This window comes from Drosophila serrata, unplaced genomic scaffold (assembly GCF_035046125.1).
Source record: "Drosophila serrata isolate PLE 108 unplaced genomic scaffold, ASM3504612v1 contig_275, whole genome shotgun sequence".
NCBI lineage: Eukaryota > Metazoa > Arthropoda > Insecta > Diptera > Drosophilidae > Drosophila > Drosophila serrata.
In genome coordinates this window covers 2,994,170-3,008,600 of record NW_028257173.1, presented here as the reverse complement: position 1 = coordinate 3,008,600, position 14,431 = coordinate 2,994,170, and the positions used below count along the sequence as shown (strand labels likewise).

Here is a 14,431-nt window from a genome sequence, read left to right as displayed (position 1 = left end):
GTACTTAGTGATCATAGTTACTTACTGCACATAGATACTTATTGATTAGAGTTACTTACTGCTTATAGTTAATTACTGCTTATAGTTAATTACTGATTATAGTTAATTACCGATCATAGTTATTTACTGATCATAGTTACTTAATGTTCATTGATACTTACTGATCATAGTTACTTACTAGTCATAGATACTTACTGATCATTGTTACTTATTCAACTAAACCCATTTAATACAACTTGTTCTTTTCCTAAGATATTCTAGATCTAGGATAACGAATACTTTTCACTGAACTTGCCAGTAAACAAATCAAGTTGTACCTTCCTCTACAATTCAAGAAACCCTTTTCCCATTCTATCCATATTGTTATTGCCAGATAATAAATAAGTGAAAATAACAACACAATTCTGTTGGAAAATACGGGAAATGCCTGCCTAGGCAAAAAGTAAACTGTTGCCGGAACCTAGAACTTTAAGGGGGATGAGCTTGGGGCATGAGAAGAAAGAGGGAGGTGCCACGCTATCGAAGAACGACCTTGACAGCGAAAAAAATAACAGTCCAAAACACGGTTGGGAAAAAGCAAAGTTATTATTATTACCGTGTGTGTATGGGTGTGTGTGTTTGTTTGTACTGCAAATAAAGTTGATTATGGATTTGCATTTTGGGGGAAGGCTCGGAACTGAACTGAAACGCAATTTCCACTTGCCTCAGCAGCTGGAAAGTTACTCAAAACGAAAATCAATAAAAAGCAACACGAGGGAAAATGGGGGAAGAAACTGAAGAAAATGTCAAATGGTGTTTTGTTGGGCGAAAAGTGGCGGCAGCGACGGCAACGTGAAAGTTGCAAAATGCAGACAGGGGAAAAGTGTAAAAAAGTGTTTACATCTTTTTTTTTAAGTTGCACCTTTCCATCAATTAGCAAATATTCACACAGATTGCGGGGGCGTTCGCCTGGGGAACAAAAAAAAAGGTCGTTAAAAAGTTCATTGGGAATTAACGGATGGTTCGTCAACTTTTGTAAAGTGTTTTACAAGGATTAAGTGATAGCAAGTGCTTCTGGAAGAAATTTTAAGAAAGTTTATGAATCTTTCTTTTCCTTTTTCTTTAAACTTGAGGCTTCTTAAACCACTGAAAATGAAACAACCTAGAAAATAAAATGTATAAACAGTATTATTTGTAAAAAGCAGAAGTTTTATAAATAAATGGGTCTTTTGTGACAGTTTCTTTTCTTTTCATTCCATTTTATTTTATTCAAATAGAAAATTAGTGAAAATCTATCATTCGCTACTGAGTGGAAAGTGCTCCTGTTCTCATTTCTTTAAATTTTTGTAAATAAAAAATTCGTTAAAACTTTGTTAGAGAGCAGAACCTAAAAATTATCTATCTCTTATGGCTTTCTATTGTTAAGCCGATCAAAATACTTATCCAACAATAAATATGGTTCTTTAAATAAATCCCCATAAAGTTTCCCCTATAAATTGGCAGGTATAATATTGTTAAATTATCATTTCTGTTTTACAAGTAAGAACCAGTGGGCAACTGTAAACAGAAGTTTCTAAGAAAGTCTAGTTTACAAAGGCAATATTTCAATAAGGCATGTGAATGAACCCTTCGTTTGCCCAGAGCAGATTGACGTATTTAGATTGACGCATTTTGCCCCAGACTGCCACTACCGCCTCTGCTAGCTTTTTGTTGACCTCAAATCCACAAGTGTGCGAATGTGGAGAGAAAGACTTAATAAGCGTGTCGGCGACTAGCAAAGTCTCCCCACTCCCACCCAATGGGGGGGGGGGGGGGGGAGGAAAAGGAAGGTGATGAACCCACAAAAGCGGTACCAAAACCAAAACAACAAAAAAATGTGCGTGACAAAATGCATTTCTCTAATCAAGCATTTGTTTTGACCCAATACGGTTTGTTATGGGAAGGGTTTCCTCCTTGTTTCGTCACCCAATTTGCCAATTCATTAGAGGAGGAGGAGGAGGAGGGTCAGGTCATCGAACCCGATGGAAAAAATATACATATTTATTTAGAGAATATGATTATTATTATTATTCCTTATTGAGTTGCCTTTATCTCTGAGTCACACACTATTTGTTGTGCGCCTTATAGGAATCCGATTCATTTCCGTTCCACTAAGCCGAGTGTTTTGTAGCTTGGACTGCCGCCAGCCTGCATTTACAATCGCATTGCCCTCCACTTCCATTCATATATTTTTAATCAATTTTCTTTAGCCTTTCCATTCATTATGGTTGCTTTGCAATCAGTTCTCCTCTATTTAAGGCAACTTTCTATCGAAGATTATAAGTCGCACAGATAATAAAAATAAATCTTTTTGAATATAAATGTAAAAGCTGCGAATTGCGAATGACTTGCAGAAAATTCTGTGTTATCAAATCTTAAAAATCAGTTTTGTATTTCGGTTTATCTTTATTTGCAAAACTTGTTTTCCTTTCACATTCTTTTCCTAATCCTCTGCCAGTTTGCATAATTCTTGATTATACTTTTTCTGTACTAATTAAAACAAGTTTTATGTCGAATCTTTTCAGATTCAAGCTGATTTTAATTGGCTCAGAAAGATATTCTATAGTAATAAATGTCTTAATATCTTGTGAGTCAGTTTGAATTTTCTTTCGCTGAATAGGAACTTTTCAGCCCACGCAATTGTATGGGAAATTCCCCTGAAATATATAATTATTTTTAAATATTTTATATTTTGAAAACATTTTGAAAGCAAAAACAATTAATTTATATATTTATTGTGACTGTCAGATTATTACAGGTGGTATTTAACAATATCTAGCAATTATAATGGTCTAAATAAAAACAAAAGACAAAAAGCATTTAATATTATTTCTTTCTTATTATTACTCATTAAATAAGTTTATAAACTATAAATTTAAATAATTCAATTGCATTTAAAGACCAAAAGCCGTACTTTTTCTTTGGAAAATTTTGTTAATAAAAATTTAAATAGTTCGTTGAAATTTTCCTACTTCATTTGAAGTAAAAAAATAAAAATAACTTTTTTTGCAACTTTTTTTCGATCATTAAAAATGAAAATGAAAAAATATACATCCACGAGCTTTATGCAATATATATTGTGTTACTGCTTTTAAAGTATTATTTTTTGCATTTGTTGTTATATTTATTTATTTTTTGGTGTTGATGTATGTATAGTTTTAAGCCGGTTTTTTCTTTGTCCCGGGTCTGTGCGCTTGCCTCTTCGTGTTTGTTCATTTTTAGCTATTTTGCCGGTTTTTATACCCTTGCAGGGTATTATAATTTCAGTCAGAAGTTTGCAACGCAGTGAAGGAGGCACCTCCGACTATATAAAGTATATATATTCTTGATCAGGATCAACAGCCGAGTCGATCTAGCCATGTCCGTCTGTCCGTCTGTCCGTCTGTCCGTCTGTCCGTCTGTCCGTTTCTACGCAAACTAGTCTCTCAGTTTTGGAGCTATCTGAATGAAACTTTGCAGTTAGTCTTCTATATACTCTCACTCGTATATATGTCGGAACGGGCCGGATCGGACGACTATATCATATAGCTGTCATAGGAATGATCGGAAAAGTTTTACAAAAAAAATTATAAAATTTTTAGTTTTCAACAGAATTTGATCAAATTTGAGATATAGCCATTTCATATTATTCTACAATTTTGTGTAAAATTTTATGAAAATCGGACGACTATATCATATAGCTCCCATAGGAACGATCGAGAAATTAATTCAATTAAAAAGTATAACATTTTCAGTTTTCAACAGATTTTCATCAAATTTGAGATATAGCCGTTTCATATTATTCTACAATTTTGTGTAAAATTTTATGAAAATCGGACTAATATATCATATAGCTCCCATAGGAACGATCGAGAAATTTGAGCGGAATGAGAATGGCGGTGGCTGTTGTCGGAAGACTGACAATCGCGGTGGAGATAACATTTTTAGTTTTCAACAGAATTTAATCAAATTTGAAATATAGCCATTTCATATTATTCTAAAATTTTGTGTAAAATTTTATGAAAATCGGACTACTATATCATATAGCTCCCATAGGAACGATCGAGAAATTAATACAATTAAATTTATAACTTTTTTAGTTTTCAGCTGATTTTCATCAAATTTGAGGTATAGCCATTTTATATAAGTCTTAAATTTTGTGGAAAATTTCATAAAAATCGCACGACTATATCATATAGGTGCCATACAAACGATCGTTTGATGTAGAGGAAAAATGCAAATCTGTGAATGTAAAACTGCAAATATAATATGTATAGGTGAATGAAATGAAAGCAGGTATTACTTCATTGTTTTTAAACACAAGTATATATAATTTATATTGTATGGATTCCTATTCATAGAAGTTCTATCTGCAAGGGTATATAAACTTCGGCGTGCCGAAGTTAGCTTCCTTTCTTGTTATTTTTGTTTTTAGTTTACATTGCCTTGCCATTTTTACTGTGTTTTGTTTGTTGTTGTTTGCTGAGGCAGAGAGTGTGTGAAGTGTGTATAAAGTGTAGAGAGTGTAGTCTCTCTTTGTCTGCAAGCGTGTGATTATTAGTCATCATACTTGGTATATACTGCGATTTCCACTTACAGAAACTCCATAAATGCCTGGGCTGTGGATTCTCTGGGGTTTGCCCCTTTGTTTGCAATATTTGTTGTATTATTTTTTATTATTTTCTCCTCTTTTTAATTTGAGTCAGCGGGGATAATCAAGCAGCTGTGTGGAGTCAGAAGCCAACAGCTGTTTTTCTTCCACTTCTCCATGGTACTGACAACGCCCACATGGCATCCAATACAAAAAGAGTTCAAAAGCAGATTGGCACAGGAAGTTAATCACTTTTGTGTGGGCAGAAAGTGGAGGGTTTTTTTTTCATTAAAAGAAGGGAGTTTCTTTGACTTCTTGACTAATTTTAAGGAGTTTCCAATTGCACAAGATTACTCAGAAAGATAGATATTATATTGGAGAATGTGGGTTTGTTAACTTAATTCTTTAAAAAGAATGAAAAGATTAAAGTTGCTTAAGTTACAAGCTTGCAATTTAGTTAAAAAGCCAATTCTGTCCCTTAAAGTATAAATAATATATCATTTTCAGTACAAAAGACATCAATGTAGACATAGATATGATCGATCAATATAATAAACATGAGCGTCTTTTTGGGCTCAATTGATTTATTTCCTCAATGTAAAAGAAATTCACTTCAAACTATTCAGTTTAAAATTTCTTAAATTGAACAAATATATACATATTATATCTTAGCTTCGATTTTAAAACAGTAACTAACTCAAAAGCCATCGTTTTTATACTCTGAACTTATACCAATCTTATTTCCCAATAGTTTTCCATTTTGTCTATGATTTATCAACAAGTAAAAACGAGAATCAAGGAAACTTTTAAGAAAATTTCCCTAAATCCCTAAATTAATTATTAAACTTACGAATTTAAACCATAATTCTTATCAATTATTATTTTATCCCCTTAAATGAATCACATTGAAAATTAGCACTGCAGTCTTGGCCATTTTCCACTGAATCACTCTTGCAGCCACTGTCTGGCACTGCTCAAAAGTGGCAATTAATAAATTACTAATTAAAATGCAACCAAACACTTGGCAAATTGAATGAAACGGATGGATATATGTCTATATGTCTGCACTGGGGGCAGTCTGGGGATATGGCTCGGCGATTCAAACGATTCAAGTGAGAAGCAGACGCCTTGACGCTCCATTAATTCCGCATTAATTTTCTTCACGCGCGAAAATGTGAATTTAATTTATTTACTTTGCCTAATTATTGTTTGTCAGTGAGACACCAAGCACATACACACTCAACAAAACAATATATATACATATAAAATGAAAAAGACACATGCAGTTGTCATGGACACGAAAAATCTCATGATAAATGAAAACAAAATAAACACAAAGAAGAAAAATGCAATTAAATGAACATTTCTGGCAATGTCTTTCGTTTTCATTAAAATTGTACCCATTAGTTTGAGGACTATTTTGTAGAATATTATTTAAATAAAATCAGGAAAAATACTTGATTATTTTCAATAATACCTTTTGAGATGAAAACATAATTAATGCAAGCTGAATTAATTATTTCCGGGCAATGTAAAGCAAATGGGAAATATAACTAAAATATAATAATGACATGTATATTAATTAGATGTTTATACCCCTTACAGGGTATTATAATTTTAGTCCGAAGCTTACAACTAGTGGAAGAAGTAATTTCCGACTCTATAAGTCATATATATTCTTGATCAGTATAAAAACCGGAATCAATCTGGCCATGTTTGGAGAGAAATTTTTTTTCGAATTTTTTTCCCCTTTTTTTCAAAATTTTAAAAGGGTAAAAATTGTCAAAAATTTTAATTTTTTGAAATTTTAGATTAAGTATGCAGATTAATAAATCTAACAAAAACTAACATAGGAAAGTTTACCGAATTCAAATTAATGCATTTTTGACTTAGTTATGATAACTTTAAGAGTATCCTATATTATAGATTTATAGAGTAACTCATAGTCTACATTACTCCATTTTATTTTATTTATAATTGTACTCTGTTTCTCATTATTAATATATTTTACACTGCCTTGTGGATCGGTAATTTATCATTGCCAAATTTGTTTCCGCACTGGGTACTTTTTGAAACACATAATTTTTCCCTAGGGAGAAAACATAAATCAATTGGAAATACATTTTCTTTGAATTTCGTTGCAATTCGTTCATCGAGGAAATCCATTGCAAAATTGCTATTAACCAATAAGGTAAATGGAGGTCAGCAAACGATCTATTGATTGAACATTTTCGTGCTGCATTCTTTAGCTATATATATACATTTATATACGTATATATTGGTGATTTATTTGTGGCAGCTATTAGGAGGTGGGGATCGCGACTCATTAAACAATTTGCAAAGTTGCAAAAATTTTACAACTGTGTAAATATTTAATGACAATGCTTCCGGGTTGTCGTCGAATGTTGTTTATTTATTGCCTTTTTATAAATAAAAGATGCTTTGCTTTGTGGAAATTACTATTATTATTTGTATCTATTTGAGTTGCTACTTTAGGTATGGTCAGGTTTTCAACGTTTTGTAACTTTGTGCTAATCTTGTTTAGTTACTAACTAATATTAGTACAGATTTGTACTTTATTGTTAATTTAATATTTGGACACAAACTTAAGTAATAAACTCTGAAACTTTTTCTGTATAATTTTGATAAATATTCTTATGTGCTTTGTATCGCTTCCCGGAAATATTGTATAAAGTATGAAATCATATTTTTGGCGCATTTATCAATTGGGGAAATTAAAAATCGACCCGGTTGCAGCACGCTTATGTCTGTTTCTTTCTTTTTTTTTTTGTTTTATTTCGTTGTCGCTTTCTTTTTTTTTTTGCCTTCCTCTTATCAGCTGAAAAGTCAAGAAATTCTGTGATAACAGGCAGCCCATCGATTATGCTTGTCTTACGTGAATTCCGCAGTCATATAGCCACACATATGTACGGGGCTTTAAACGAAATGCAATACATGAACATGGATAGAAAATAGTAAAAAAAAGGAGAAACAAAAAGAAATAATAGATTTTGTCGTTTGTCAGTTGGCGCCAAGGCGCTTAAGCGAATTGTCATGAGTGTGTTGTATAGTATATACTTGTACATTATAGTATATGGGGAGATATCGGAAGGGGCGTGTGTTTGCGAGGTGGTTCCAATTCGCCAATTCTCTTGTTGTTCACAAAATCTTTTTATGTTTACCCTATTCGAGGGGGTATTGTCATTGGAAGGGTGGGGTTATTGATCTTATGATGATTGCAACTTGGATCTCATATATAAAAAGTGATTATAAAAAACTTAAAAATATTTTGGAATTGATCAAAGTGTGTGTTCTGATCGTAAGACTAGACTGTAGAGATATTGCTTAAGATTTAAAAATTGTATTATTTAAATGTTTTTCTAGGATCCGAAATTTTTGGGTTCTCTTATATCTTTAATGATCTTAGGTTGGTTCTTTTAGACCTTGTGGGATCTGTGATTTTTTAAGTTCTTTAGGGTTCTTTTAGGATTTTTCTATAAGTATCTTAGATCTTTTCGTATCTTTAATCGTTTATTGTCTAAGATCTTTTGGTATCTCAGGTCTTTTAGTATCTCAGATCTTTTATTATCTATTTTCTTTTAGTATCTAATACCCTTAGGTTTTTTAAACTTAAGGACTTTTTTTTTAGAATCTTGCACCTTTTGGCATCTATGATACTTAGATATCACTTTGATGTTAAAATTTACAGTATGAAAGATATTTCTATCTTTAAAGGATCTTAGTATTCTTAAGATTCGAGAATTACCCTTTGGATATTAGATATATTAGGATCTAATTAAATTAAATTAACAATTTAAAAAAGGTATAGAAACATCAAACCTGCGAGTATTTAATGTTTTTTTTATATCTTTCGCTGTGATTGACAGCAACAACAAATCGAAGCAGACAAATAACAAAATGGGGAAAACAGAGGGAAAACAACAATAATAAATAAATTAAACAATTTTTCAAAACATTTAAAAATAGTGCGCAAATTGCTATTTTTATTATAGACGGAAAAAGAGAAGACAAAAAAAAAAAACAAGCACAAAAAAACAAGGCATAATAAAAAAGGAAAACAAAACAAATGCGACAAATGCTCAATCGATTCTCAGAGAGAGGGAGAGAGAGAGACCAGAAGAGCGTGAGAGGGGGGCTTATCACTTGGAAGAATTCTTCGCTCTCGCTGCCTTCGCTTTACTCTCTTACAACGATTCGCTTTTACACACGTGAATTATATTTGTTTCCTCTCTCGCTCACACTCTTTATCTCTGTGCTCCTCTCTCTCTCTTTATCTGCGTCTTCTAATTGCATTCTATTGTCGTCTGTTTTGATTTTTGTTTTGTTATTGTTTTCTGGCTTCTCTCGCTCTCTGTCTTGCTTACCCTCCTTCTTATTGCCATCTCTTTTTATATTGTTATTGATTGCTTTTGTGCATTGCACATTATCGCCTTCTTTGTATTTGTTGCCAATTTTCGTTATTGCGCTTGAAAAAAAATTAACAAATAATAAGAAAACAATAATTAAAGAGAGCAGAAAATCTGCGGCAACAAAATACAAGCAAATTTTTTATTGCGTTGCGCTTTTGTTGTTTACTTTTATTTATTATTCTTAATACTTTTATTTCAATTCAAAATGAAAGTACTTAAATCCCTTAAATTATAATATATTATATTAATTTTATATTTATATATAATATTAATGAAAATTTCTAAATATGGTCAGTTAAATATTAAAAAAATTAATGCTGCAAACTTAAATACAATCGAACATCCACCAAATAATAATAAATAGCTTCGATAAAATATAAAATCAACTGAAGACAAGTTTTACAGATACTCTAATGTATTTTACAGGTGTACACGAAACATCATCATATTTTACTTGAACATTACATTTCACTCTACTGCTTGCAATACAGTTTGAGTTTAATTGTTCTTTGCTCTACCGTTTAAAAATCATAGTGCTTTGCTAGAGAGTTTTAAAACCATTGATTTAAAACTTTAGTTGTATAAAGCAGTGCAATTCACAGGCGGCAAAGGCGCCCTCTTACGGTTTAATCGTGTTAACGTGATTCAACTGCTTGTGAAAAGCAGTGTATGAACTGCTTACACATTTTAAATATAAAGCGAAGCAGAGTACATTGGGGAATTTAATTTTTACACTTTTTTAACATATGTAAAATTTAACTATAAGTAGGTGTTTATGGATTTATAAATTAATTAACTAATAAATGTTTTTCCTCTTCTTTGCAGGTAAGCCACAAAAGACAACTTTAAATCCGTTTTCTTTTATTTATGTGTGAATGTGAGTACCTTTCATTTTCCCCCCTCTGCCTTTTCATCAACAGAACATGCATTCTACTCTATCTTCCTAACTCACTCTTTTTCCTATTTCACCCTATCTCTCTATCTCTGTCTGTGTTTATCGCTGTCCCTGTCTGACCATGCATCTAAATAATTTAAATGATTTATTCATGCATCTCAAACTAACTTTGTAAATAAAGTTTTGCCTGAAACACACACATAAATCAGAAGTTATAGTTTTGATAAACATGTGGAAAGGAAACTATATGAAGTTACCTTTAAACTTGTTAGTAATTGTCAGATTTTAAATTATTTAAATTAAATTGAGAGCTAAAATAATAAATTAGGAATGAGAACTAATTACAAAGTGATTTTTTTACTTGATAAAATTTATAATTTATTAGAAAGAGGATACAAATTAAAGGGTGAAATCTTTACTCAACTTCATATACAAAAAATATATTTTAAAATATCTTTCTCTGGAAATAAATAGCTTACATTTTAAAGCTTAAATATATAGCTTACATAAGTATAAAGTTAAACGCTACTTAAAAATCTTCTAAATTTCTTTTTAAATTTTTCATTGTTGTCCCATAATTTTCTTCAAGTTTTCCATTGACTTTTCTTTCTCTTCTACCTCGCTTGCGCAATCCTTTTTCTGCTCTGTCTGTCTGTCCTTTCAAGCTAATTGTGCTGTCAAATCAAACTGCCGAATTTCCGAATTAAAACCGCAAAACAACAACCAAAATTACGTAAATACACACGAGTATAGAAATGGTCAAGAAAAACAATTTGCAAATAAATTTCAACTTGGCTTGGCTTGAGTGCAAGGTAAAAAGCGATGAAAATTCACCGATAAACTTAACTGCGAAAAAACAAAACGGCAAAGCGATTAATTTATACCCCCGCTCTCCGCTCCTACAAAATCCGACTGGAAAATTTCTTTTCAACGATTTTTTGTTGATGGTCTTATCTCTCGGATCGAAGTTTTCGAGGCTCCCGATTTGGCATTTTTCCCTCTCGCTCGGCAGCAGTTTTTCTTTCAGCTGAGCTCCATTCACCTAATTTTCCCCAAAAACAAACAGCAAATTGTTGTTTTTCTCTCAATTATTTTTTATTTTTGTGGAAAACTTTTATTTCCTTGTTGGATTTTTTTTTTGCTGTTGTTGTTGGGCGACATACTGAGCAGAGGAAAAACACAATGGTAAATGAAAATGCGGAGGGAAATGCTGCTGAGGCAGCCGCTGCCGCTGCATGTAATGTGCATTTAATTTGTTGCTGCCTTAACAATGCAAGCCCAGGTCACAATAACCACAACAACAACAAAAAAATGTTATAAAAAACGAAAATAACAACAAAATTGCACTCGACAGCTCTTTGGTCATAGTTTTCCATAGTTTTTCACACAGGGTCGTGCTTTTTTTGTCTTATTTTTTTTGTTCATTTGTTCATTTTATGCTAATTTTCCTACTTTGCCATTATGCAAGATGTGAAATTCAACAAAGAAAAGGATGATGGCAACTCAGTTGTTGAGTTGTTGAAAGGATGACACTACGTTTTTTTTTCATTGGAAGAGATTTTAGTAAATTGGAGAAAACCTCACAAATAACCTCGCAAGAAAGCGCATTACGAATGTGTGAAAATATTTTTTTAATAATTATTTTAAAGTCATTTCCTGAAAAAAACATTTTAAAATGCGAGGAAAAAGGTTGAAGTTTATGAAAACTTGGTTTTATAGAGATTTCCTTTTCAAAAAAATATTTTGTATTAATTAGGAAATTATTAATTATATTTTTACCCATATTTTCTCTTTACTTAATTAACTGATTTTGTACTCTTTCTTTTTCTGCAATCTTGATTCCCACTTTTTATAGTTCCTCTTAACTTCCTTTTGACCCGGAAATAAAATGTTGCTGCCTTTTTAAAAGTTTAATTTTTATAGTTGTAAAGAACAGACAAAGTTCCATAAAACTGAAAATTAACAATTAAGAGACACAACTTTCTGCTGCAGTTGAAAAAATAAAATAAGGAAACCGCAAAACCCAAAACCGGCAGCAACAGAATTTTCCAAAGGGGGATAATCAAGGAGGAAAAGCGCATTTTCCCATTGCGGCTAGACTGCAGCTGAATTTGTTGGTTGAATGTTGTTCTCTTTCCTATTTTTTTTCTTTACACTTCATTTGTTATTGTTGATTTTTGCCCACGGCAGCAACACAAACTCTGCAGAGTTACAAAAAATACCTGTAGACTTTGGGTTCTTACAAAAGTTGCATTTATTTTTTATAGGAAGTATACAAACTTTTTCTTGTAGCTTCTCTTGTCTGATTTCTTCGAATTTCCACACCGGAAATGCATTATTTATTATCAAACTAAAACCAAACTTTGTTGCTTTCGTCACTTTGCTACTGAAGCAAAAGAAAAAAGATCAAACAAATCCCAAAGGAAATGTACTCTATTTAAGGAGATTAATTGGCAACAACGTAATTGACAAAATGGTTGATCTTTCTCTGGTTTTATTTAGTTTTTTGTTATATTTTTTTTCCCCCTTTTTGCCAGTTTTCATTTTCGAGGCATAAATTGCATGTGGCATGCCACATCCATCATGTGTTGCAGCTTGCTGTTTTTGCTGCTTTGCTGTCTGGGAGGAGGAGTTGTTTATGCTGAGAACTGGAGCGCATCGACACGTTGCTGCCGCAAATGTGTTGCATCATAATTTTCTCTATGTGGCTATGTTGTTTGTTGTTGTCTTGCCGTAAATCAAGTGGAAATTGAGTGGGCTTTTCTTTTTTTCAGTTTGCACTCTTTTTTTCTGAGATTTTAAAAAAGATTCAGGGGGGGTATCTTAATGTGTAAATTAAATGTGAAAAGGTTGATGTTTTTTAGATAATATTTGTACTGAATCGTTGAGAATTATTGATGGATTGTGATCTTAAAGTTTCTTTTTTATTCCAAATGTGAACTATCCTGATAGGTTTGTTTATTCAAGCAAGTTGTTGGTTCCGGACTATATCTAGATTTGATTTAGCTCTTCTTCAGGCGTAAGAACTCTAAATGGTTGTAATTTTCCAAGTTCACAAGCTCTTTTTTATGAACAAGCTGCTATTATTTATCTAAAACTTAAAGGAATTAGCTTTTGAAAGCTAAGGAACCCTTCTGAGTGGCTCCTCCTGCCTCACAAAAATATGAATTTTAAACAAGTTTCTATCACAATCTTGATTTCCACATTAAAATTCAGTGATTTGAGAGGAAGGAAAGCAATATAATCACTCCACTTTTTATGTTCAAGATCATAAATCATCTTTTCTTAAAAAATAAATTGGAAATTGAAAAATAGATTGGCAATACTAAAGATGTATGGATAGCAAAATATACACAAAGGAAAAACACAACGATATCGTGCCACAAAGAAGCATTCTTCACCAGATTCTTCACCGATCACCAAAACGAATCACTTTCGAATCGCATCTCGAACTCTCACTTCATTGAAGCAACATCAAATCGACTTTTGTTGCCCGGCACCGAATCCTTCTCACCCCCAAAAAACCCCAAAAAATATATCAAATTTATATATTAATTTCAATTGGAGAAAAATCAGCAATGAAAAACTAATGGAAAATATATATAAATATTTATCTAAAAAAGCTTCTTTCACCTCTCTCTAAACTATATTCTTTTTTTTACATATTATTTTTTTGTTTTATTTGCGCGCGCAAAACCTTTTTGCTTTCCAAAAATCGAAACCGAAAACGTATCAAAAAATCCAAAACAAAACCCCAGCTTTATCACCTCCGCAATACCTGGTGGCAATAGGAAGCGGGCCTTTAGTAATCCTCACATTGGAATTATCGGAGGAGTTGGAGGAGGATTAGGAGCCGGAGGACTCAGTGTTGATCCCGGCGCCTTTATGCATCGCCTAAACCCACAGCTTTATTACTACAACAAATCCCAGTCGGGGAGAAGTTCCTTCTGCGTGGACGAATCCTTGTGGCCAACGAATCCGAATCATAATGCCCGAGCCAGTGATACGAATCTGTATATGGGTTCCAGCACCGATGAGGATTACGAGGAGGCAATTGATCAGTTTTCACCAACACTATATACCCGCACAGGAGCGAGTCGTGCGATTCCTATACCCACAAGTGCCGGGAATAGTCCACAGCACCAACTGCATCCACATCTGAATCCTCATCCTGGAAGGATTGCCACGGGTATTAATTCAGCGGCGGCGGCAGCTGCTTTCAGTGCCAGTCCCTCGATCTATGCCTATCCACACTCACCGTTCTATGCCAGTTCACCGGAGACATCCTCGCTGTCATCGTCGGCACAGATGTCCGGAATGCCAGCAGGACATCCTGGCCCCAGTTCCCGCATATCCTTCAGCTATGATCCTGCCTTCCAGCGTTTGCAAGTGCCCAAAACACGATCGCCGCTGGAGTGTGCCAGCGTTCTTGCCGCCGTTGCTGCGGCTGCCACTTGCGGTGATGCACAGCAGATGGGATTGGCCACTCCTTGCAACAGGTCGGTTCCGCCATCCTTT

The 14,431-nt window shown here is 33.1% G+C and overlaps 1 protein-coding gene across 7 annotated transcripts in view; it reads left to right on the top strand.

The window, feature by feature from the left end:
- Positions 1-14,431, top strand: part of bun (TSC22 domain family member bunched) — a 118,466-nt gene that overhangs the window by 26,982 nt on the left and 77,053 nt on the right. For 6 of the 7 annotated variants that reach the window (XM_086834756.1, XM_086834757.1, XM_086834759.1 and 3 more), the window contains exon 3: positions 13,672-14,412. The exons of the other annotated variant lie outside the window; for it this stretch is intronic. In XM_086834756.1, coding sequence (XP_086690882.1) covers positions 13,672-14,412 — 741 coding nt within the window. The remainder of the gene's footprint in view (positions 1-13,671; positions 14,413-14,431) is intronic. 7 annotated transcript variants of the gene reach the window in all.